The 27171-nt window shown below is 38.5% G+C and overlaps 2 protein-coding genes across 2 annotated transcripts in view; one reads left to right on the top strand and one right to left on the bottom strand.

Moving 5' to 3' along the window:
• Window positions 1-404: 404 nt before the first annotated feature.
• On the bottom strand, window positions 405-9818 carry dpagt1 (dolichyl-phosphate (UDP-N-acetylglucosamine) N-acetylglucosaminephosphotransferase 1 (GlcNAc-1-P transferase)). Its single transcript, XM_026922073.3, has 9 exons — window positions 9176-9818; window positions 7955-8075; window positions 6413-6626; window positions 6068-6214; window positions 4739-4823; window positions 4403-4591; window positions 3571-3658; window positions 3299-3454; window positions 405-1317 (listed from the first exon to the last, which is right to left on the bottom strand). Exons 1-9 carry the CDS (start codon window positions 9328-9330, stop codon window positions 1252-1254), a joined length of 1221 nt encoding a protein of 406 aa, XP_026777874.2. The 5' UTR covers window positions 9331-9818; the 3' UTR covers window positions 405-1251.
• Window positions 9819-13294: 3476 nt separating this feature from the next.
• The window catches only part of c2cd2l (c2cd2 like), a 44948-nt gene continuing 31071 nt past the window's right edge, over window positions 13295-27171 (top strand). The window contains exons 1-2 of the mRNA XM_026922064.3: window positions 13295-13537; window positions 17564-17980. Of these exons, the coding sequence (XP_026777865.3) occupies window positions 17633-17980 (348 nt within the window). The 5' untranslated portion in view covers window positions 13295-13537; window positions 17564-17632. The remainder of the gene's footprint in view (window positions 13538-17563; window positions 17981-27171) is intronic.

Here is a 27171-nt window from a genome sequence, read left to right on the forward strand (position 1 = left end):
CAGCTCACAGACTGTCTGACAGCCCATAGGAAATGTGAAAAAAAGTAAAAAAAGTGAAATAGACTTTTGCCGTATGAGTGTATTACATCTATTTAATTTCATTTCATTTATTAATAAATCTATAAGAACCTCTGAAGGAACTATTTAAGGAAAATGTACGTCTTAATAAATCCCAACATGCACAAAAGTGCCACTGTATAAAATATTAATAAGCACAGTTACATGTTTGATGAATGATTGGAGAATTGTACAAGGGATGCAGTCAGACATAACCAGTGATTATTAAATATAATTAATCACGCACCTCATGGTCACCTGAGAGAATAAACCCATACAGGTCAATAACTAAAACAAATCCTCAGATTTATAGCAGAATTTTGCACAAATGAAACAGATAGCAGTAAACATGTTTTAAAAATCTTTAATTTTAAATCAAACTCTCTATTAGTCAGGTATATAAATCATTTCTGTCACATATATCACCCCGTATCAAACTTCTACATGTCCATCAGTGTTTCAGCGTTACTTTAGATAAAGAAAAATATCATATTTAGGTATGCATATAATTATGCATATAATATCTCAGCATTCGCCATATTTTACACCAGAAAGAGTAAATAACATCTTCCCTTAACCACCAAACCATAGTTAGCTTTCTGCTGCTCTGCATTTCAACCAAACCAAAGAATTCAAATTTCCAAATTACACCATAATATAATGACTCGGCCATGGGAGGTAATTGATATTACTTCTACTTCCATTTTAAAGGTAAAATTCTTACAGAAGTACAATGAATTTGGTTGTATGTTTGGACAACCAGCGTGCAAAAATAATGAAATATTATCTTCTTCCTGTTAAGCCAAAGACATTACAATATAAATGTAAAGACCGAGTACTTTTGCATCAGTGCCTTAAACTTAACACTCCTTTTCCTTACTCTGATTAGCAATGTTTCTACTGAGTAGTGCAGTGTCCTTTCCCTGACAGCCAGACTGTTCAATAACGTGTTCAGATAGGATTTATTCCACTGTACAACTTCAGAATCAAGCCCTTAAATCTAAAATGACTCTAGTAGGACTCGACTGTAGCAAATACAGTAGTTGAATGGTACAGTTTTGTAAACACATCCCCGGGTAAGTGGTAAATAGAAGCAGACTTTTAAACCGTCGTAACTGTTGATGTTTTTTTTTTTTTTTTAAAGGAAGGAAGTGGAAGTGTCTTCTTGTTCCTATACATTCTCTTGGCTTACTGCTAGACATCGTAGAAGAGCCGGACCAAATGATACCGAATTCCAAAAGCAATCACGCTCCCAAAAACCTGTGTGAAAGAATAAAATGGTTATGTTGTGAGACAAGAATGCAACAATTAACCCTTATCAATGGTTATAATAATAAAACACCATGTATTACACACAGTGATCAGAAAAGGGCCGATGTGATGCGACCCAACATAAAGTAGAGTTACACTGTTACCACCCTAGAGTTGATTATTTTCCAATAACAGCACGTCCCCAAGTGTTTTATTCCTCTTATACCACAGCAATTTGGCAACTAATTAATTAAAGAACTGACAAGTTGTCCATTTATAATTACACTTGTGAAAAAAGTTAGTCCCTGTTATCACCCATGTTATACTTCTATAAACAGTCGTTCCATCACCAGCCTCTCTTTTTCTCTCTTTTGAAGTTAATAAGACAAAAAAAATGCAGCTTGTCAAGTTACTAAGAAACTGGAAAGCACAAACTCCCATGCCTTGAAGACTCTCCTGTGGTGGAAAACTTAATTGACTGTTACAAATCACTGACAGTTGAGACTCCTTCTGTAAGTGTTAAATAACCGTCTCCTGACAGAAGTCTCCACCAAACCAATGCTTAGACACTTTTCTTTGTTAAGTAACACATTTTAGTTCATTTACTGACTGCCATATAAAGTCAGATCCATAAATATTTGGACATTGAGAAAGTTATTGTTATTTTAGCTGTCTACCACAGTATATAGGAGTTGAAATTAAATCATCCAAGTGCAGACTTTCAGCTTTAATTAGAAGGTATTTACATCCAAATGGGGTGAACGGTGTAGGAATTACAGCACTTTCTATAAGCACTTTCTATATCCCTTTTTAATGAACCAAAGGTAATTGGCTGCTAACTCTCATTATGAAGTCCAAAGAGCTGTCACTGCTAGTGAAGCAAGCCATCATTAGACTGAAAAATCAAAACACCAAACGGTACACCCATCAGAGAAATAGCCAAACATTACGTGTGGCCAAATCAACTATTTGGTACATTCTTAAAAAGAAAAAACTAGTACTGGTGAGTTCAGGAACACCAAAAGGTAGGCGCATCTGTGACAAAGTCAAAAATCAAGAGAAGACTTCACCAGAGTAAATACAAAGGGTTTACTACAAGATGTAATCCATTGCTAAGCCTAAAAAAACAGGAAGACCAGATGAGAGTTTGCCAAAAAATCATGTAAAAAGCCCATCCAGTTTTGGAACAACATCCTATAGACAGATGAGACAAACATCAACTTGTATCAGAATGATGGAAAGAGAAGAATATGGAGAAAGGAAAGAACTGCATATGATCTGATGATGTTGGCACATACATATGGCTGCCAATGGAACTGGTTCTCTTGTATTTACTGATGATGCTGACAAAAACAGTAGGATGAATTCTGATCTGCTCAGATTCAGCCAAATGCTTCAGAACTCACTGGACTGCACTTTACAATGCACATGGACAATGACACAAAGCAAACTTTGAAAACAACTCCAGACTTTTTAAAGGCAAAGAAGTGGAATGTTCTGCAATGGCCAAGTCAGTCACCTGACCTGACGTCAATCACATGACCTGAATCCAACTGAGTATGCATTTCACTTGCTGAAGGCAAAACACCCCAAGAACCAGCAGGAACTGAAGACAACTGCAGAGCCTGGCAGAGCATCACCAGGGAAGAAACCCAGCGTCCTTGGGTGATGTCCATGGGTTCCAAACTTCAGGCAGTCATTAAGTGCAAAAGGATTTGCAACCAAGTATTAAAAATAATAATTTAATTTATGATTATGTTAGTTTGTCCAATTAAAAAGGGGACCACATATAAAAAGTGCTGTAATTCCCATGCCGTTCACCCGATTTGGATGTTAATATGATCCATATGATCCGATGATGTTGGCACACATTCTGACTCAGAATCAGATTCAAGAATTCAACAGCGCTGTAGTATATCCAATGATAAAAGAGGTGAATGAAGAGGCACTTAACTGAGGTGATACAGAGCAATTGGACTTGCACCCTCACCTGTATCAACAGCATAATGGCTGTGAGGTTTCTCTCATGTGTGGGCCCGAGTATCTTCAGCACTAGATTAATCAGAGTCATGTTATTGCACTCAATAAACTCATCATCTCCCTCCTGACCCCTGCGCACATCCAGCAGCCATAATGTTTCTGCCACCTGCAGGATAAGAAAAGAACTGCATCCTCATTTTAATTCATTTTATTCAAGTCAACAAATTGTGTCAGAGCTTTGATGCTGAATTCATATTGAGATGATTGTGTACTATACTTTACCTTCAGTATGAGCTGCCCTAATTTGCCAAGGTCCTTCTGTTTAAACTTCGAGTAGCTCATCCCGAGCTTCCCGCTGTCCGGCTGCAGTCTGCATCAAATACATATATGCACTCATATTACTGATTAGTTAAAATAAAATACATTTAAATGAAATTAAATTAAAGGAAGAAAGACTGTCCTGCATTCAGCATTAAAGGAATAAACTAGCAAAAAAAATATCCACTTTAATATCCAAATAATGGAAGTGTATCTTACTCAAAATCTTTCCTATAAATACATGCTTTAAACCTCATCTAGTTGTTTAGTAATGTCACACAGATTTGATGATGTGGTTTAAGACACAATGTCACTTACTGTAATCTATAAACATGAACAAAACTTCATTGTGTAGCTGAATGCTGGAGCGATATGGGCAGCCATCTTGGACACTATTTTACCTCAGAGCAACTTGCTATCATTCCACACACACAGTAGGTTGAATTGTACCGGAAAGCGGGAAGTATTGCAGATGATTATGCAGTTCCACTTTGAACTTTTAAATGTGGCCCTACTTATTTTAGATGCTTTACATGATTATTTATTCGGAAATGAGATTATGAGCTTAACAACGTAATTAGAACCAAAAAGTATATTTTTATAACAGTGTTAACCTAGTCAGTCCAGTGCAAAACTAAAGACACCAAACATGACTTTGTTAAGAGACTACATCTGAAGTAAATGGAAAATTATGTACAGTATATCTAATTTTTTGCTGAACATTTCCTATAAAAACAGCTATATCTATTCTTGAAGAATTAAGATTTGAAGCAACAAATAAAAACCCCTGCAGTACCTGGGCAGGCGATGTCTAGGACAAGGAATTACATGGAAGAGCTGAGGCAATGAGTAGATAAAGTTTATGACTTGAGGGATGAAAAAGAGCAGCATGGTTTTGCTGAAATGGCCGAGGATCCCAACCACAGCGAAAGTCATCCCAGCAAAGTAACAGAACGTGTCGCCTACAAACACAGACGACGGGTACCTAATGGAAAGCAAAAAACCAACAATGTTGAGCGTAGGATTAAACAGTAAGAGTTGCGCTTCTTCCAACTGTTATACCAAAATAAAATGGATGCAATGATGCATTCTCATTTGATAAATGTGAACTTGGAAAAGACATGAAACTAACCAGTTGTGGTAGAAGAGAGCCAGCGTGGTGAAAAAGAACGGGATCATGAAGTACAAAGAGAAAATATGGTCATCTCTGTAGTCTCCTGTAATATAAACTGGATGTTAGTTTATTTGTGTAAAACACATGAAGGCCATGAACAACAAGCGGAACATATCTTGCTGAAGTTTTAGGCTAGAAACAGTATGAAGAAAAAAAGAAGAAAAAAAAAAAAGAGTGTGTTTTACACATTGCAGGAGAGATTGCACATGTACAGATGGGTTACAAATGAAATACTCTTATACTCTTACTCTAATACAATTTGCCAATCTGTTTATTATTAGGCGTAGATTATAAAATTCACACAATTATCTGTTACTTTAGAAACGATTACGTATTAGAAAGAGTGTAAGTCTGTGCCAGTAACTGTGAGGACTTTTGGTTTACCTTCACATTTTTTTTACTATTTCCTCAAAGTGTTTACTCACATAGCAATAACAACAACAACAATAATAATAATAATAGGAAATTGCTATCACAAAAACATGCATTTTAAATGTAACTTGTGTTACTTACCTTTGATTTAAACACAAATTGTCAGAATACTAATACTAATCATATAAACATTATCGATGAGTTTACTGATGAGTGAGGAGATAGGAAGTGCTCAGTGCTCGCAGAACCGAGCGCTCAGTCTCAGTGCTCAGTGCTCGCAGAACTGAAGTGCTCTCACACGCAACAGTTTCTCTGCAAACTTGCTTCACAGCTTCAGGCACGTGAACATCTTAGTGTGTGCATATTTCTTAGCTATATATGTCTTAGCTACTTCTTCTATAGTAAAGATACTGTTAAAATGCCATACCCGGAACCTGAGAACTGACTTTTTTTTTTTTTTAAACGCTTATATAGCTAGCCTAGTTAAGGTCGCTCCCTAGGATACTTTTTATATAGGCTAGGCATGATATCTATGACGATTTGTTCTATATATTCTATAACTGTAACTACGTGCTCAATAATCAAATTATTTTCCTCTGTCTCTACTCTCTTACAGAAATTCCCAGTGGTTTACTATGATACACTCCAGTGAATTATGGTAGCTATACTTATTACATATTTAGTAATGACACTACTACAGGTTTTCTACAGTATCTTATAGTAACTATGCTCATTAAATTCTTGACGATGGAACTGTTATATTTTTACTTCCATACTCATGTTAATAGTTATATTAGAAGTGAGACTATGACAGACACACCATAGTTACTCTGGAATAACCGTGCTTTATAATCCATACTCATACATTTCCTTAATGGCTAGTTTGGGTTTTGCAATACAAAGTCAGGGACTCACCGTTGAGCTCCAGCATATTGAAGATGATGATGGAGCCGGAGATGAAGAGCGCCTGCCCTGACTCGATGCCATTGATCCCGGCCAGGATGTTGATAGCATTCGTGCAGAACACAGCCAGCATTCCCATATATACGTAATACAGGATACCTGGTAGGACAAGGCAAATGCAAATTCTTACACATTTCTCAATGAGAAATGCACAGGCAAAGAAAAAAACCAGGACAACAAACATCGCTGCACTTTCAGAATATTAAAGTGTAGATACACAAGACAAGTCGCAGAAGTTCTATGTGTTAACGTATGAGTTATACGATACACACTGAAGACATAGGAGTGTCAGCTAACCCAGGTCGAGGTGCATCCCCAGCAGCGCTCGGAACGGCTTGGGAACCACTATGACGGTGTTGCCGAAGTTGGTGAAGTAGACCATGAGGAGAGGCAGCGAGGCCATAGTGGGGAGCAGCAGCTTGTGTCTCCATCGCAGGTTGAGCACGTCGTCAGCAAAACCGAGGAAGATCATGCAGCAGATGGCTAACAGCGCACCTATCAGCTCCACAAACTTTACACAAAATCAACAACAGAACTCTAGTTAGTACCAGCAATGCTTTAGATACTATGAGAACATTTGGTAAGAGGAGTAATAATAACAATAATTTAAAAAAAAAAAAAACAGGGATGTTCATTGGTTTGGTGTCTTCAGGTAACACTGTACTTGTACAGTGTTTTTGAATACCTGGAGTTTCTTATGTTTTATTACAATTTATACCAAAGTGCTGCTGAATTCTCAAATCTGATTGGTCAATAGGTGTTGATTAACTTTCCATAACATCAGCTCAGACAGTAGTTCCAGCTGCATGGCGAATCACAGGTTTATATTAACGCTCTGGTTTTAATATGCTATCATTTCTATAGCAACAGCTAATTGACAAGGATTTGTACGGTGGATGCTCTACATTAAAAGATTTTTCTGTTTTGATTATTTAGCATTTTATGGATGGAGTCTCCAGTGTCAGCGATTTGAAACAGAGGTAAAGCTGTAACTTTAATGGGAAAGTGAGCAGGAAGGAGGGCTTTGTGGTTTCTCTGTAACCTGACAAGCGGCATTTTTTTTATTATTTACTGCAGAAGAGAAAAAAAAGAGTTTGGCGACTGATTATTGCAGCTATAACATTATTTATAAGAGGAACTAATTTGTTTTTCCACAACATTAAATGTAACTATTGATAAAAATGGAGAAAGAGTGTATGTAAGTCGTTCTGTAATAAATATAAAATGGTTAGTGTTGGCAAAGTGCTGTGGTATGAGAAAAAAAACACTTCAGGAGATGCTGTTATTGGAAAATAATCAACAGTAATACTGATAATAGTAACTCCGCTTTGTGTCGAATTGCATAACTCCGCCCCGTCTTGTTTTATTCCTTACTTAATCATGATTAATGCCACAGATCAAACAAAATAATACAGAACTGCAATTAAATAGGGAAAGATTAATGTTTGTGGTCGCTCTCAGATCCTAATGGGACTCTTAAAAATGTTTTTTTGTTAAAAGTCTGCGTACTTTAAAGGTGGAAATCCATTATCTGTAATATGAGTGACCCAGTATTATCTCGTATGTGTGTTAATGTGTGTTATATTTTTAAAACAGTTCATTTGCATTTAAAAAAATCAACTGACACTAGAATAAAAATAGCCTAAAATACAAACTGTACTATCTATTAAGGGCTTTAATTTATAAACTTTTAAAGACAACCCGGCTCATTGTAACACAATGTTTGCTGTTAAACATATTGTGCTGAAGCTTATGAATTCAGAAAAGAAGACATGATAAACTTTTTTTTTTTTGTAAATAAACAGAATTGCTTCCAGGTTTGTTTTTTTCCACTCTCACCTCATTATGAGGGAAACGCTGACACAGCTCTCCCACAAAGCAGCCGAGGAAAGGTACGGGGATGAAGAGGAAGAGGATGATGAGGAAAACCGTGCCGCTGATCACACCTTGAGATTCGGGGCTGAAAGCATAGAAAGCTATTTTTTAAATTGGTTTACAAGGATGCACTACATTTATCAAGGAGGAATCAGTGATACACCTGATACAGTATATTCAGGGTTTTTTTTTTTTTTTTTTTTTTTGGTGATGTCCATTCGCACATACAAGGAATTTCACTTGGTTGTTGAACAGAAAGTGTTCCTTTGTGAAGATTACAAGAGAAGGACACTGACGTCATGTTTTACAGGATACTTAAACATCTTTAAATAATGCGATATGATGTTTTTGCTATAGGATTCACACACCATTTTGATTCTGAAATAGTCCAGTAGTAGTAAGTTGCTTTATAGAAATTCAGATGTAGATTTAGATCTCTAAAAATCCCAGAAGTCTCGGAAATTAACACTTTTTAGCAAAATGTCTTCCAAAATTGTTCATACTTAGTTTATATATACAGTATATATATATATATATATATATATATATATATATATATATATATATATATATATATATAATTTATTTTTATTTTTTTTTCCATATAGTCTTTAAGAATTTTGACAGAAGAACAATGTATTGAAATCATTCTCATGGCTGAATCGGGAAGCTGTCGCAAGGTTGCGATGGACTTTAACAGGAAACATGGCAAGCACATCACACACGACACTGCTGCCAAACTTATTAACAAATTCAAAAGAGTGGAAGTGTTGCAGACCGATGTAGAGCTGGCGTACACAGTCTCCTATGTAGGGACACCCTGTAATGTTCAAACCAAAGGTGATAGTGGCAAGGAAAGCAGATAGAGTTTCCACCTCACAGCTCCAGAGTCTCTGGTTCAATTCTAAACTCCACTGTGTGGATCTTCTCATGTTCTCTCATGTGGGTTTCCTTCTGGTTCTTCGGTCTTCCTTATGGTAGTAGCTGGACTGCTGACTCTAAGATGTGAATAAGCGTGTGTATGTGTGAGAGAGTGTGCATTGTCCCCTGTGATGACCTGGCGTCCCATTCAGGATGTATTCCCGCCTCATTCCCAGTGTTCACAAATAGATGGATAGACTTTGGATAAACCATGACCCTGATCAAGCTAAAGCAGTAACTGAATCAAAAGAAACACTGACTCACATTTCATTCTTGGTGGTTTTGTTCAGGTCCTTGCCATATAGTCTGGCAGATATGAAATGCTCCTTGAAGGCTGGAATGAGCTTGAGTGTTGCAATGCACCCCAGAACAGACATGCAGCAGTTGATGATGAGGGGAAGGACAGGGACTGGAGACATTTTGGAAACTCTTATTTACAGTAATGAACCTATGACGGATGGACAGGTGTGAACGCAGCCCTGTCAACTTTTCCTGCGATACAATTAGCTCTGTCTACTACTGCACAACTCCAGACTCACAATATTCATTATTATTTTATCCGTTATCTTATTACTGCAGCTCTTATTTGTTCAGGCGACTCTTCTTTCATGTTGTTTCGCAACTTCTAAGTGCAGGACACACCACACATCTGACCAATGAATGACAGCTCCAGCTAATTCAGCTAGCTAGCTAAACCTCAGCTCTAGCGTTAAAACCCTAACATTCGTTTTAAAAAAAACGTCCATTTGCTTATTAACTGCAAACAATTCCTTTAAATTTAACGAAAAAACATATTTAAAATAATTTAGAAACCGAGAAGCGGCTAAACCTGACAGAAATGGCAATGTTTCCAGCCGAGCCGCGGCACAATCCGAAAACTCCACGTCTACTTCCGTCAACATGAACGCTGCCCAAAAGAGCTGGCTGAATACCAAATGAGTACCCTACGCCCTTCATGCGCACTACATAGGCCACTTAGTAATACATTTTACATCCTAGATAGTGCACTGTATAACCAATAGAGCGCAATTTAGTATCAATCCATTCACGGTGGTTTAACTTTAACCCATTTCTTGACACTACTGACTAAATGCGACAGAAAAACAAATGAAACTGTTTGAAGTGCATACATATTATGATTTAAGATTTATTATTTAGTACAGGGACATTATTGAACATATTTCTTATATTAACAATATTTATTTAAAAAAATATTTATTATTTAATCGCGGTCGGACTTTTTAAGCGTGAACTCACAACCGGAAGTTGAAGAGTTAGGTGCTTGGGTGTACATTCAAGTGACCGAACCGTTCAATAAAGTTCATAAATACTCTAACTGTTACTCCAATTGAGGATTGTGGGATATTGTCTCTATATGGTGGTCGTGATCAACAAAATCAGAACCTGAATCACATGTACAGAATCTGAATCACAAGCACATGTGCATATATGTTTGAGTTTATATATAGGAGTCTGGCCTGGGACAAAGGTGCAGACATGCAGGAACAACGTAGAGCAGTAAACAGCAAAGAGCACCACACACACACACATACACACACACACACAGAGAGAGAGAGAGAGAGAGAGAGGGTTAAAAGATACAAAGTAAATATGAAATAAAAAAGGAAGTCATTTTAGTAACATTAAGTAACAAGGAATCAATTTTTCATTTTCTCCATTTTTTTTTTTCTTTTTTTAAAAGTTTTTGTTAATTGTTTTGCTCAGTCTGTAAACTCAGCTCTGGAAACTGTATTTAAAAACTCTTTGTCATATTCACTGACAGATGCATACAGAAGTAGAAAACCAACTTACTTACTTACATTCATTCACTGATCTGCTTTATCCCGGGTAGGGTCACGGTACTGTACATCCGGAGCCTATCCCAGGAATACTGGGTGCAAGGCAGGAATAATGAACGGGACATTCCTTATGCAAAAAAAAAAAGGTTTTGATTGCCTTAAAGCCTTTGTGCATTGTATGGGTAGTGTACCAGCAATTATATTAATGGGCAAAATATCCTTCTAAAAGTAGCATTTATGTTCAATGCTTTCAAAAAAAAAGAAGAAAAAAAAGTCAGTTTGGTGTGTATGACAGTTTCTACCACACTTCTGGTGAATTCATGAATCTGACTGGTCAAAGGGTGTTGATTCATTTTCTCTAACAGCAGCTCTGACAACAATTCAGATTGTAATTCAAATCACAGGTTTATATTAATGGGCTTGTTTTAATTCCTTATCATTTCTATAGTAACAACTCACAAAAGCAATTTATTTCCTAACTTACATCACACACTATTCTTTAGGGATCAATTCAAATACCTTCAAAACTCCTTCAAAATTCGCATGATGTTAAACTGTGTAAAAAAAAAAGAGCCTGAGAAAAGGCTCGCTTGGAAAAGATTTACACACACTATTAAGGAGTTAACCCAATGTGTGTTTACTTTTTTTAGATGTAAGACTTGACTATATCCAATTCCTGTGTTTACATTAAAATAGACTAGGAAAATACCAACTTTTTACCGGCAGCATCTTCTGCTGTTTCCACTGCAATTATTGTGTTCTTTAGCCACTTTGTGTTTTTGCCTTAATGCATTTAATTTTAGTTTGGCATTGGAGCCAGGACAGACTGTGTCCTTGCTTTGCCAGTGCATGAGAGAAAGCTTGGTGTCTCTAGCTACCCTAAAGGATTTTGAGAAGACTATTTATTTTATCTGGACTTCACTGACTACCTTCATGATCCACATGCGTCGTCTGATCATGAATTTTGGCCTAGCCTATTGTCACATAACAATGACAATAACTTACTGAATGAGGACACGTGAGAAGTCTGCATATTTCTACCTCACACAGACACATACACTATTAAATTTTTTGCACACGACATAAAAAACTCTTACACTGTACAGCTCGGTATATTTCTACACAGAAACAGTTGCACTTTGAGAATTTTTTGCACACTACAGCTCTGTATATCTGTATTTTAAACATATTCTATTTATGCATATTCATATTCTACATTTCATTCCTCTAAAGGCTGCTAAACCTTTTTACATATAGTCTTCCTGATTTTATTTTATTTTAATTTGTTTTTATTATGTATCACTGTTGCATGGTGGGACGAGGCACTAAGGAAAAACATTTCACTACATTACATCACATGGATGTAATATGTATGTGACAAATAAAGAACCTTGAACCTTGAACTTCAGATTTAACAGGAAAATTGGATGTGAGAGCTTATATGTGAGCGAAATGACCACATATCAGATGTGTTTTGGATTAAGAAACGCATTTGAATGTGGCACATATTGGATGTGAAAAGTGGTTTACTCCACAGGTTCCCAGTCCTGGTCCTGGACGCAACCACTATTCTGCACATTTTATAGTTTTATCTGCTCACTAAACACTTGAATCCACTAATCAGCTAAATAACAGGCCTTCCTGACTTGAAGTGGGTGTGTTAATGGTGCAATAGTCAATATTTTTCATTTTATTAGTCATTTATCATTCATATTAGTAGAAATCTTATTAATAAAATGAATAGTGTATTTTACTATTTCTTTTACTATGTTTTTACTACTTATTAGTAAAAATCAATAGTTTAATCCATTGTCTCAGAACAGGTCTATTGCACAGCTGAAAAAAAAAAAAGTTTGGAAAGCTGCCTTCTGGTCTGGAATATTTGTTTGTATTTGGATTGGCCTCTTGTCAATCATTTTATAGACACGCCCCCAACGCCCCTTCACACCCCAGTAACTCATTATGAAGAGAAGTTGTATGCTCATAAAGTTGTAACTCAGCTTTCAGGCAGCTGAATTACCAAAGGGCCATGTCATGCTATAGCATAGCCCTTGCTTATGCTAACTCTACTTAGTTAGCATGCTAACTCTAGTTGAATCACAGTAAGTTTGGGGGCGGGGCTTAATGTACATGAGCGGTAATGGGGGCGGGCTCAGTGAGTTAAAAAAAATCATTCGTATTTTATTCAGCTCCACCCATTTAACCGTTAGAGACATTTATCCACCACAATTCTTACACAATACACGTGTAAAGCAGGAGGTACTTCAGAATCAGAGTTGGGAACCATGTATAGTATGTAACAATATTTAATCTGTGTAATAAGTCACTTTTTGGCAATGCCTAATTGTATTCAGCCTACATGCTGCAAATTGTATTTATTTAGCTTAAACACCACTGCTTTGGTATGTCTGTGAAGATGGATTGCGAGTCGATTTTCTCAGTGAAGACCCTCACCTCTTTATAGACTTGCGTTGGATTATCGTCAAATCTGCCCTGTCCAATATGGCGGACGCACTGACGTCTCTACCCCTCGCTAGCACCCGTGGCTGATATGTAGTTGAACGGTTGCTGTGATTGGCTGAGCTGTTTAGGGGCGGTGTTCAGCCCTACAGGCAGAGCGGAGCGGAGTACAGCACTGCGAGCCTCTCAGTCGGTATTCACGGCTCCTTTCTGCCTTCTGCGCACATCTTCGGCTTAGCAGCGAGAATATCAGCGGTTAGCCGCAGAGGCTAGCTGTCAGTGACGTTCCTCATCGCCTCGGTGCTGTCTCCTTGCTGTGCTTTTCTACAGACCTTCAGTTTGATCGCCGGAGGAAAAGAAAAACACGGTAATTATGGTCATTTCTTTTGCCAGTCATGGTGTTTACATTTTGGCTGTCGCTGAATAAGCTATCCGCGGCTAAGACAGGCACAGTGCTCGTAAACACCGGTACGGGAATTGTAATAGAGCTGCACATTTTTATTAAAAAATGGTGCATGTGTGTAAATTTCAGAGGTGTATCGATGCTAGGCTGTGTTTCCATGCTGCACAGGACAACAGTCAACAGTGTTGTTGTAGTATTAGTGTTAATGTTAATGTTAATGCAGTGTAAGCTAACGCCACACACACCGTGCTGTCAGGTGTCTCTAAACCACTCCGAGAGGAAGAAGAGAGGACATTTATTAGTGATAAAATGTTGTTTTTTTTTTAATGTGAGATCCACATTGCAGAAATGTGCCATAGTTAATATGCTGAATGTCTAATACATCACTTTATGTTCTCCTTCCATTCTTCGTCCATTCCACACTACTGACTCCAGGTTACCTCGTTTAATCTTACTGACTTAAATATAAGTTCTTTAATAACATACATGATACTGTGCCATCAATTAGATTAGTACAGTAGTGTAGTAATGCACTTGATCATGCTTGAAGTATGTTATTACAGAATAATGTCACACAATACAGCTTTAAATTGCATTAACAGTAAGCGTTTATAGTTAAACCTACAGTGTTTATAGGTTTTCATGCCAGCTGTGTGGGTGGGGTCATGGTGGCCTAGTGGTTAGCACACCTGCCCTGCACCGGGGGGAGTGGGGTTCGAATCCCACCCCTGCTCCGTGTGTGTGTGTGTGTGTGTGTGTGTGTGTGTGTGTGTGTGTGTGTGTGTGTGTGTGTGTATGTGTGTATGTGTATGTGTGTATGTGTATGTGTGTATAGTTTGCCTTTTCTCCCCATGCTTTGGGGGTTTCCTCTGGGTACTCCAGCTTCCTCCCCAAGTCCAAAGACATGCATAGTAGGCTGATTGGCATTTCCAGATTGTGTGCAGTGTGTGTGTGTGCGATGGTTCCAGGGTGTTCCCCACCTTGTGCCCCGAGCTCCCTGGGATAGGCTCCAGGCTCACCGTGACTCTATGTAGGATAAGCAGTACAGAAAATGGACGGATGTCAGACACCACCAGTTGCTCTCATAAACACAGTTATAGCATACACTATACAGCCAAACGTTTAAGCTGACCATCACACCTATATGTGCTTTTAGAGCATCCCGTTCCAGATTTAGTCCCATTTTGCTGTTATAATAACCTCCACTCTTCTGGGAAGGCTTTCCACTAGATTTTGGAGCATGGTCGTGAGGATTTTTGTTCATTCAGCCACAAGAGCATTAGTGAGGTCAGGTACTGAGGACTGGGGTGCAGTCAATGTTCCAGTTCATTCCAAAGGTGTTCAGTGGGGTTGAGGTCAGGGCTCAGTGCAGGACACTCGAGTTCTTCCACTCCAACCTTGGCAAACCATGTCTTCATGGAGGTAGCTTTGTACACAGAGGCATTGTCATGCTGGAACAGGTTTGGGCCTCTTCGTTCCAGTGAAGGAAAAATCGTAAAGCTACAGCATACAAAGACATTCCATATAATTGTGGCCTTCCAACTTTGTGGCACTACAGGGTGCCCCAAAAGTTTCAATACATAGGGGAAATTAACACTTTTTAGCAAAATGTCTTCCAAAATTTTTCATCCTTAGTTTATATTATATATATTTTTTCAGCCAGCCTTTAAGAATGCATTTGAGAAAAGAAGAACATACTGAAATCATCCTCATGGCTGGATCGGGAAGCTGTCACAAGGTTGTGATGGACATGCAATTACATGCATTTACATGCATAACACCAGATGTGTTCATCATGAGTGCGAGAGACGACGCTGTGTGTGCTTACAAAGAAATGGCAATCATATAGAGGATGTTCTGTCAATAAAAACTAAGAAATTTTTGGTTAAAAAAGTGTTAATTTCCCCTATGTATGGAGACTTTTGGGACACCCTGTAGCTTGGGGAAGAACGACATGTGGGTGTGAAGGTCAGGTGTCCACATACCAGAGTTGTCAGAGTTCAGCACATAAGATGAGCATTGCGTACCTCTCAACAAGAAGTTAAAAGTCCGGAAGTGTAGCTCTGGCGATTAAATCTATGGACAGACATGTTTAGGTTTTGTTTTTCCACATAGTAGACTACATTCCTCCACCACTTTATCAGGACTTCACTTTTTCCATACCGAGTTTGATGTCTGGCTGGATGGAAGGTAAAAAAAAAAAAAAAAAAACCACAAAACCTTCAGGAAGTCAAGCCTCTGCATTCTCAAAGATAGTTACAATCATCTATAAATCCCTCAGAATTTTCTCCAGATTCATCCATTATAACACAGTTATGGAACGTCTTAAGAAATGAACCTGCTTAAACCAGGGTTGCCAGATTGGATTGATTTTCCAAGCCAGTTTCAAGTTGACTGCCAACTAGAGCTGTAGACAATTAATTTTAATAGCTGATTATTCATGTGAATTTAATCGGCTTAAATGTGTCTTACAAAAGAGAACAGCTGTTACAAATATTTTTTTTTCCAATAATACAATGCAAAACAAAACCGTGAGGAATAACATAGCAACTTGTTACTCTTCTGACTTTCTCCTCTAGCGCTAATCTAATGATTATTCCCTGTTACAGTTTATACTCTATCTGTATAACCATAACCGTACTAAATCACATAGACATTCATCAGTATTAATTTTTAAAGCAAAACCGAAACAGGCTACAGGTAACCAGTCTCATTAAACTACAAAATGGCTCAAAACCCAAGTCGACTAATCATTGCAGCTTTACTACCAACCAAAACTGCATCAATTATCTAATTTAAAACGAGATCTATAAGGTAAAATGAGTCATTAAGTCAGAAAACACAACTGGCGAGGTGGAGTCTGAAATTCCTGCCATAAACACAACTTATTTATCAGATAAAGATGTTTATCAGATATTTCTGGATCATTTACTGGGTCATTCTTTACATTGCTTGATGTAACTTCACCTGGCCTTGAAAGTTCTTGAGGTGCAAGTTTACTGAGAAAAACAAACTATGTGACCTTTTCCTGTTCAAGTCTGTGTTTTTTTTTTTTTTTTTTTTTTTTTTTTTTTTCTCCTGTTTATCGGTTCTATAACTCTATCAACCACTCTTTGGATTTTAATCTGACGAAATATTGCTCTTAATTCTTGACGACAGAGTGATTGATGATGTTGAAGACATATTACCAGTCCTGAAATTGGTTTTATTAGTTCTCATCAATGGAGACTGAAGAAGCTGCAGGCACACTAATCAGATTGATACAGACTGAATTTGACATTTTCAGATCTTCTTTTTGTTCTATTTATGGCATAAATGGCATGTGGTGTCGTCTGATAAAACACGGATTTTTGCACATGAACATATGCCATAACGTGTCTACATCCTTATATCATAACTTGTCTTCAAAGATATACAAGGATATAAATTAAAGCTTTCTATAAGGAAACATTTATTTGACGATTATTTATGGAAGGAATCTCCAGTGTCAGTGCTTTGTAATGGTTAGTAGGTTTTCCACCACAGTAAAGTCTTCAGTCTATAAGACTTTGCGGTATTTCAGTTTCTTGGCAACATGACAAGCTGTGTAATTTAAAAAAAAATTTTTTTTACTAACTTAAAGAGAGTCTGGTGAGAGAGCTTCTGCTTATAGCTTTTATGACATTAAATGTAACTGTAAATGGATAAATGTACAATGTGGCATTCATTAATACATTTAAAATGTAACTGCTGACAATTTGCTGTGGTGTAAGAGGAATAAAACACTTTGGGATGTGCTGTTATTGGAAAGTAATCAACTTCAGGGTGGTTCCAGTATCTCTGCTGTATGTCAGGCTGCATCACATCACTCTGCTATTGATTATTTTCCTATAACAGCACATTTCTGAGTGTTTTATTCCTTACATATTAGGCATAGTGGCCTTAATAATCAAATTATTACCTATTACCTTTATTTTGTGCACTCAGTCACTCCCTCTCTCCTCTCCACAGACTCGCACGTTGATGAATCAGACTTTCCAGCCCATGTTGAAAATGGGACCCAAGTGATCAGGGGAGACGATGGACTTTGAGGACGTGAGCTGGCCGATCCTGGTGGCGCTCTTCTGCGTCTCGCTCCTGGTTGTGCTCACATGGCTCCTTCAGTTCTCACAGGCTTTGCTGAGGTCCAGGAGAGGCGGCAGAGCTGCGCAGAGCAGAGAGACACCGTGGCAGCTGCCCCTGCGCCTCACCCACCACACGCTGACGGGAGGAGTGTGGGGCTTGCTGCTCAGGTACCGGCTGGGCCGAGACGACTCTGAGGCCGGAGTTAAGGGCCTCCTGTCCTCACTTTTCACCTTCAGGTCGTTCAGAGAGCACTGGCAGCGAGCATGGGTGAGAGCGCTCAACGAGCAAGCCTGCCGGCAAGGGGTGAGTGAGTTCATGTTGTACCGATCCTCATGACCCGTGCAATGCACGTGTTAGTAGGTGATTGTGTTTGTTTCGTGTTAGTCAGAGAAGTGATATGTGAAAAGCAGTATTTTCTTCCGTTGTGTGTTTTGATGTCCCCTTGCGCAGATATTTCCACACGGGAGCAGGTATTTATAGACCTCGTTTCAGCGAGTGTGTAGGTGCACAGTGTGTGAGGTGGAGTTACTCGTTCCAGTGTGTGGGAGTGCGACTGTCAGGAGTGAGCGGCAGGTTCATGTGTAATCCTCTCTCCCAGTCTCCCCTCTCTCTCTGTTACAGTCTCTGTTTGTATTACATCATGTCTCATGAGGCTGATCTTATTTACCAAGTGGAATATACACAGATGGGTGACAAACTAAAGGAAAAATCGTAACTTAGTACGATTTTGGGCCACCACGAGCCACCAGAGCAGCTTCAGTGTACACTGCCATTGATTTTAGGGATGAACAACAAAAAGATTCCCTCAGTCAGTGTATTGATGGTGGTAGTGGCAAGCGCTGACTAACGTGACAGTTCAAAATCACACCTAAGCATTCAATTGCATTGACAGTTGTTGATTGTGAAGACCATAGCATATGATTTACACCATTTTTATTCTCATCAAACCATTCACTGAGCTCTCTTGGACCATGGATGTGGGCGGAGTCATTTTGGAAGAGACCACTCCCATCAGGATAGAAATGTTTCATCATAGGATAAAGGTGATATTAGGATAAAATGTTGTATTGATTTGCAGTGACACTTCCCTCTACGGCACACGTATCAAACGAACGGCCCACAGGCAAAATACAGCCCCCAGCTTTGTTTCGTTCAGCCTCGTTTCATTCGAACTTGGAAGAAATAATATAGAAACAGCCCGTAGTGCACTACTACTCGACATTTATACACTATAAAGAATTCACAGCAGAGCCAAAGCATAGGTGGTTAAAATCAACACCTGTCTACTGCATTTCATATAAGTCACACTCGCGTCTAAAAAAAGATTCAGAAGCATGTCAGGTGTTGGCCGTAGTGTAACCAGGAATTAATTGCAGTGGAAAGAGAAAATGTACAAAATAAATTTCGTGATCAGTACAGTTACAGTAAATTGGTAAGTACTCATGCATTTTGGCTGACAGTCATAGGAGCGGTGATGAAACTAATTTATTATTCAGTTGTTTAAGGCATAATCTACTGTAGTCCAATTTGCTATATTATTTATATTGGTGTAAAATTCCTTTATGACAGTTAGACTGAAAAATGCATGATTTATTAATTTTAATGCATTTGAAAATGCATGATTTAGTAATTTTCTACAGACTGCACATACACATGTCTGGAAAGATGGCTCCATATTTTACCTTCTATAAAATGACCAGTAGAAATAACCCAAGGTATTTCGGCATGTGGGTAAAAATTCTATTATATCCTGTGGGAAAAGAGTTTTTGAGCCTTTTCTGTATCGAGTACTGTAGGAAGTGTTCTTTTGTGCTGTTCTCCCACGAAAATATAGATGATGTTCAAAAGTATCCTGTCAGAGGAGTGTTAACAGTATTGTTATACTAGCATAGATATAGCCTATGTACATGTTATGCCCATGTGTGGCAACATTTCTTAACAGATATATGTCCAGAAATCTTATCCTTATCCAAATAATTCTTAGGTCACTGCATTATTACGTATGTGTAATTGTATAGTGTTTGTGCCAAAAGTATTAGAAAATAGTAAAAAGAAGAAAATCTACAATATCTGCATGTATTCTAGTGTCTGTGTTTATGTATACATTAGACCAGGCAGTGTATTTACTTCAGTTCTTCAATCTTCAGTTGTGGAGTTTCAGTGAGCCTGTGCACCCTGTAGCCTCAGATTCCTGTTCTTGGCTGCCAGGAGTGGAACCTGATGTGCTCTTCTTCTGCTGTTGTAGCTCTTCCACCTCAAAGCTTGACATGTCGTGCGTTCTGAGATGCTTTTCTGCTCAGCACGGTTGTAAAGAGTGGTTATTTGAGCTGCATTTCCGCCACCAGAGCTGCTGCTCACTGAAAGCTTTTTTGTTTTTTGCACCATTGTGTGTAAACTCTAGAGACTGCTATGTGTGATAATCCCAGAACATCAGCACCTTCTGAAAAACCAACCCGCCTGGCACCAACAACCTTGCCACGGTCAAAGTCACTGAGATTGCATTTTTTTCCCTTCCTGATGTTTGAGGTGAACATTAACTGAAGCACTTGAAGTGTATCCTCATGATTTTATGCATTGCACTGCTACCACATGATTGGCTATGTATACGATTGTATTTATGCACATATATACTTACACACACTATAGTGTGCACATGTTCTTATTTAATAGATTTCGTGGTCACTCCCATATTTCACTGATGTGGTTTAATTTGCTTCGCAGTGCAGTCATAGCAATCACACTGCTAGTACATCAGAGATGTACACACCACACGTGTTTAATTTTAAGATCACAGCCACGATAAGCAGATTGTCAAGTCTGACTTGTTCATCCAAATTGGAAATCTCCGCTGTTTCCACATGCAGCTCCAGATCGCACAGAAGACATTTGAGATCTGATCTGACACTAGCTCGTCTTTTGTGGTTCAAAACCTTAATGATTGCACAGAATGCATTTGTCACTGATCCTAGCTCCGTGTAAAAGGGCCACTTGTCTGGCCAATAGTGTATGAGGTAGTTGGCGTGTACAAAGGTCCCCTTTCCTATATTTAACTCTGTCTCACTTTGATCTGCACGGGTATCAAAGCTCAGCGCTATAGACTGCTCTGTGGGCACAGAATGACAGAGTGAGTGATGTTCTCTTCCCTCACTCCTGGACCTTCTCTGTCTTGTCAGCGTCTCATTGCGTTTCAATTCATTTAGGTATACAATCCCTAAGCATTGCTCTGATGAACTTTTCTGCGCTGCTGGTCGATTATTTTGCAATCCAATGTCATGTTACATGTTTATATATTGTACTCCATAAAAGATTTGCCGAGCTTATTTATCAATCTTTCAGTAAAGTTGTGTGTGAATGTTTTAAGCAAAACCGATTTACAAACATTTCCGGAACGCTAATTTACTTCATACTTGCGCGTGTATGTTGCTGAATGCCAGTTGCCCGTAAATCAGCAGGTACATTACAAGCACATTACACAGAGATATTGCAATCACAGCGACAGTCGGCCAGATATCTCTTGCACACTAATGCGCCCTCTTTTGCTGTGTTGTAAAAGCAGGAAGATATATGTTAAAAGAACGTGATGATGGTGTACAGTACACTAGGGAGTATACGGCACACTGGAGCTTGAGACGTACCAGATCGGTCACTTATCGGTCACTTAGTGCTGGCTCTAAGAAATAAAAATATAAAGAAAATAAACTTTCATTCATTCATCTTCAGTAACCACTTCATTCTGGTCAGGCTTGTAGTGGATCCGGAGTCTATGTGTGCGAGTTGAGAATACGCTGCTAATCCATTTCCAGGAACCATACACGCATGCATTCACACACTCTTTAACACCTTGGGGCAATGTAATGTAAACAATCCACTTACCAGCATTTGTAAGGGGCTGGAAGTAAACCAGAGAATACAGAGGAAACCCACACGGACACAAGGAACACATGACAGAAACTCCACGCAGACAGAAACCCGAGCTCAGAATCGAACCAGCAGCTCTGTAGTTGTGAGGTAGCAACTGCACCACTATGCCACACAAAATAAATTTTATTTGTATTACACTTGCTTTACATTGCATTTGTTTTATTTCTTTAAAAAAATCTGGTTATAGTGGTCTGTACATCGATGCAGAATTGTTTAAAAGGGGGAATCGACATGCATCTAAGAATTTTATTCCATCATTCCACCTAGAAAGCTTGCAGGATTGTTGCTTCCTTTAACATGAGTGCCAGTGGTGTTGTGGGAGACTAGCGTCTAGATTTGACATGTTTAATTTTCATTCTGTTGCACAGCATTCTGGATCTTGGAGTCCAGTTTGCTGTTTCCACTACTTCTCTCCGTTGGATTTCTCATTAATATTCAATTCAATTCAATTCAGTTTTATTTGTATAGCGCTTTTACCAGTGGACATTGTCACAAAGCAGCTTTATGGAAATAAATACATTCATGATATAAATTGTAAATGTATGGATTTATCCCTAATGAGCAAGCCATAGGCAACGGTGCTAGTTTAAATGATTTAGGTACATAGCCAGTGCTAAGGGAACAATCAGTCATAATGTTGATTATTATTAGATGGAGTTCGATTGCTTCTGGAATTATCTGTTTGAAGAAACATGTAGGTAAGGGATCTAGTGTACAAGTTAAGGATTTTGATGAGGAAATTAGTGAAATTAGTTCAGTCTCTTGAAGGGGAGTACAACATTCTCATCTATATTATTATCTGGTTTTACAGTAATAATCGGAATTTTTTTGCCTGATATTTTCAATTTTGCCACTGAAAAAATTCATGAAGTTATCACTGCTGTATAATGATTGTGTGCGTGTTTCTGTTGTGGTCTTATTCCTAGTTAATTTTGCTACAGTAGGATTATTTTTGTTATCTTCAATTAGTATGATATATGATGGATATGATGATAGCGGCAGACATTTGCTAAGTTCTAACAGGAATAACAAAAACACCAACCAAGAAACTGGCACCAGAATCGCTAAGCACATCAGAAATATTTCAGTATAAACTTGTAATGTGTTTCAGAGTGGTGGTTTCGTTGAACGACTTTATACTTAACTTCTATGTTGGAATGCTGCATGGAATTTAGTAGGTCTTGGTGAACAGTGGGTTAAACCTACATTCAGAAAGGGTTTATGAGATGGCCGAGTTTAAAAGGGATAAAACCGAGCCCCACTGCTTTTCCCTTCAACCTCTCCTCCACAGGAGAGAAAGCTGACACTTTGTAGTGCCCAAACCACCGTTTAATATTTTACATGCTTTAATTGGTATTGGGTGCATCAGGGAAAGGCTGTCTCATGTCTGTTCTTATGATTATGATCAGCATGACGATACTCATGTGATCTTGTAGGCTGATAAACAGAAAATGCTTTTGAGCTATGGAGGGAATGTTGGCATGTCATGCGTTTACCTGCGTTCATCAGAACCCGTTTCAGCTCATTTGAATGCAGCCGGCTCTCCTCAGCAGCGAAGCTGTCATGAAATATGAGGTGAAGAGATCATTACTCGAAATGTCAGCCTGCGCTGCATTCCTGTGCTGAGGACGACAGTTGTGCCAGTTCAGCAACCTAGTTATTTTATCTGGCTGTCAAAGAGGAGGTATGTGGAGAGGAGGTGGTTATGCAATCCTCATGTCCTCTTAGATTGTTTGTCCCCAGTTGGTGGGATTTTCAGCAAAAGGGTGGGATCCAGCAAAAAAAAAAAAACATTCACAAGAGTGTGTTTAATTTAAGGCATGGACGGGAGCCAAGTGCCGAAACAGCACGTAGACTTTTCATTCTGTCGATAGCTGAGAAAGATTGGGCCGAGCATAATGTACTGCGCTGTTGTGGAGTCAGGGTTTTTCTTAATTACTCTTCCTTTGAGAGAGATGAGTCTGTGACGTGCCTGAGCAGTTTTTAAAGTATTTCACATCTAAACTCTTGCCTTCTGTGATTGTTTCAGTATTCGTGAGCGAGATCGATATTGCCCCGTTGTGTGAATTTGGCACAGTATAACCTACATTCACACAGGGCTGGGCAATATGGATGAAATCTTATATCACAATATGGATCATTTCATATCTTGAAATGCATATCACAATATATATTGCGTTTGCTCTAAAACTGATGAAAAAAATTATTTATACAAAGCAACTGCATGCGTTCATGACTGGTCTGCAGCGTACCTTACAAATCACTGTTTTCTGGATTTGTTATACCCAAACCACATCCAAACGACAGAAGTACCTCCCCTTTTAGGTACAAGTTCCTCATCTTTTAGCTGGGCTGATGCCTGTTCTGTGTCCGAGTGCTGCGGGGATTTCGCCCTGTGTCGCACAGCTAGTAGCTCCTAGCTCCGACCAATGGCTTTTGTGACACTGGCGATATAGATGACATAGGAAAATATTTATCAGTAGACAGCACCCTACGCTATGTATCGCCATGTCGCACAGCCGTACATTAACGCATATGCCTTGGGCTGGGCAAAGTAGATTTCACGTGTCGATGCAGTCAGAAACATCACGTAATTCTGAGCGTTGTAGCAAAAGGGTGCTATTGTCAGCTAAGGGCGGAGTCGAGTTTCTTCCGGTCAACTGTCACGGCAGACTAGCAAGGATTCAGCTGTTGTTCATATAAAAGTATATATAATATGCCATCGGGTCTGTACTCCAATCATACAGCAATTGAAAATGCCTGGCAAGAAATTGCATTTACTTCACAAGAATAAATGGAAATAGCTTTGACACAGATTTGTCTAATCTAAGGAAAAGAAAAAAGTAAAAGGGATGCTGCAAGTGGCTCTGTGGCTATTCTACTGAGTCTAACTGGAAAGGTTTTAAAGACAATCTCTATTTAGTACTGACCTTTACAGAATGCATGTTGAATATGTACAGCAAGAACATGCATTAGCAAAGTTTTGGACATGCGTTGTCATGTAGATACATAGGATATATTTCGGCCCTGACGGCGAACCTGCTGAAAAACCTCTCATTTTTAAATACACTATATAGCCAAAATTATGTGGACATTTAACCCTCACAATCATATGTGCTTGCTGAACATGTCATTCCAGTGTTTTTCCTTCTCTTTGCTGCTATAACAGCCTCCACTCTTTTGGGAAGGCTTTACGTTATATATGTTTGGGCTGTGGCTGTGGGGAATCACCCATTCAGCCACAAGAGAGGTATTGATGTTGGGTGAGGAGGCCTGGTGTGAAATTGGCGTTCCAGTTCATCCCAAAGGTGTTCAGTGGGGTTGAGGTCAGGGCTCTGTGCTGGCCACTCGAGTTCTTCCACTCCAACCATGGCCAACCATGTCTTCATGGAGCTCGCTTTATGCACAAGGGCATTGTCATGCTGGAACAGGTTTGGGCCGCTTGGTTCCAGTGAAGGAAGATCCTTTCCAACTTTGGGCAGCGGTTTGGGGAAGGCTCATGTATGGGTGTGATGGTCAGGTGTCCACATACTTTTGGCCATATAGTGTAATCCTCTGATCTCATACTGTCCTTGTTCTTCCCAAGACCCTTTTTTGCAAAATGTTAGTATTACCAGAATGAAATTTTCCCCTGCCTCTCAGTGCCTTCGCAAAAAGAATCCATCAGTTGTTAAACGATCTTGCAAATTGAGCATGTCTCCTCAGCTATTCTGAATAATACCTTCAGGGTTGGAAGTGGATTTTAAAAATGATTAGCCAAATCCATCAGGTTTCAATTGTAGATGTAGCTGGTTAAAAAAAAATGACGTTAAAATATTAATGTTCGCTCTTAATGTTTTCTAGGATTTCCTGCTATTACCTTTAAAGGATTTTTGACCTTTTTCCCCTCTTATGTATGGTTCAATATGCTCTCACAGTTTCCATTAAGCTAAATGTTGGTCATACTATAAATTGGACAGGTCCTTGGAGATTTTTCATTCCCCATTGCTTGTAAAATGAGGTTTAAAGTAGAGGTTCCCATTTTGGGAGCTTTGACCTACAATCTGTATCCTGATCACATATAAAAGACATTAGATTGCTCCTAGCCTTTAGGAGCAGCGTACACACATTGAACAGGTTGTGCATTTTTATTTTGGTCTGTTGTATAAGTTGAAAAATTTCTTTCCTTATTATAATACTCCAGCATTTTTACCAGTGAGTCTCTTTCAACTATGTCTACAGTGTATGTGAGAACACCACAGGCGGATAATAAAAGTGGAAAGAACATTATTTACTCATATTAATAATTTTCTCTAAAATGAACAGGCTTGTAAATGTATATGTTGATAACTGGTTGAAATACGCAACTATATAAGTGAAATTCATAACTACTACTTCTTTAGTCCAACAGTAAAGGTCTTAGTATGAGACGGATTAGAGAAAGTCTTATCAAAGCTGTCCTTATTGTACAACTTTAGTAAAAGTAATTCATGTTACTTAAACGTTCCCAAAGGGTTTGTTGTATCCTTGCGCTACGTATGCTGGAACTACATTGATAACACATAACTACAAATTCTCTCCCCGCTGAAAAATCCCAACTGTGAATGGATGAATTATACAGATTTAGAGCTTAATTGGTGATTACATTTGACTGAAGAATTCATGGAGGCAATCTACAAAAATACATTTTGAGTAAATGTTTATTGACTGCTCTTCCATTGTCGTTCATTGTCCAGACAGAGAAATGTCTTGAACTTCCTGTTAGTGGTAATCGCTCCTACTTTACAGGTGCAGTAAATGGAGATTATGTTGAAGGGGAAAAAAAATCGCTGGGTCATTCATTTCATATCTGTTATTATAAGCAGGATTGTACAGTTGGAAGAAGTTATGCTGAAAAGTGTTTTCCTATGTTTATACGGTTTATTCTGACTCTACTATAATACCTTTAAATTTTGTATTATTTTATTATCACAGTGGATAATTAGTTTTGCTGGTTCAAAATAATGAATTTGGAAAGACTTATGAACAAATCTGCATCAAATCTCAGTCCTGTATGTGTATATAGACATTTATATGTTTTAAAATAAAGCTATTAATTCCAAAATTTAACAATTTTCCGAGCACGCCAGCACGTAGTTATATGTTTTTCTTTATTTTAGAACTTGAATAGATCAGACTTATATGAAGTCTGATTTGATTAAAGCTTTATTTTTGATTTATAGTTTAGCCGAGTTACCACCTTGAATTAATACCGCATTTGACTAAAGGTTGTAGCTCAAAGAACAACAACAAAAAAAGATAACGCTCCCCCAACTTCGTACTCGGGAATTCAGGACGGTCTCCTCAACCCTGAGTTCAGCAAGTGACGTCAAATCAACATGGCTGCTCATATAGACATATTAGCTTATTAAATCTGTAGCAGTGACTGTTCTGAGGAGGTAAATATACATCACTCATCACAGTTAGCTGACCAACTTGTTGATAACAAAGGATTAACATGGAGGCATCCATTTTTTTTTTTCTCAACTTTATGACTCGCAAGCATGGACGTCGGCGTTTCTAAAATAGAATGCAGCATAAATCAAGAAATTATT

The sequence above is a fragment of the Pangasianodon hypophthalmus genome, chromosome 27, assembly GCF_027358585.1.
Source record: "Pangasianodon hypophthalmus isolate fPanHyp1 chromosome 27, fPanHyp1.pri, whole genome shotgun sequence".
NCBI lineage: Eukaryota > Metazoa > Chordata > Actinopteri > Siluriformes > Pangasiidae > Pangasianodon > Pangasianodon hypophthalmus.

What these genes read in the sequence shown, in the direction of transcription:
- dpagt1 (XM_026922073.3), bottom strand. Translation starts at nt 9,330, where the DNA reads ATGTCTCCAGTCCCTGTCCTTCCCCTCATCATCAACTGCTGCATGTCT. An exon ending in CCTAGACATCGCCTGCCCAG is followed by an intron (nt 3,659 to 4,402) that starts GTACTGCAGGGG and finishes TATTTGATGCAG; the next exon opens with ACTGCAGCCGGACAGCGGGA. An exon ending in TAGGGCAGCTCATACTGAAG is followed by an intron (nt 3,455 to 3,570) that starts GTAAAGTATAGT and finishes CTTATCCTGCAG; the next exon opens with GTGGCAGAAACATTATGGCT.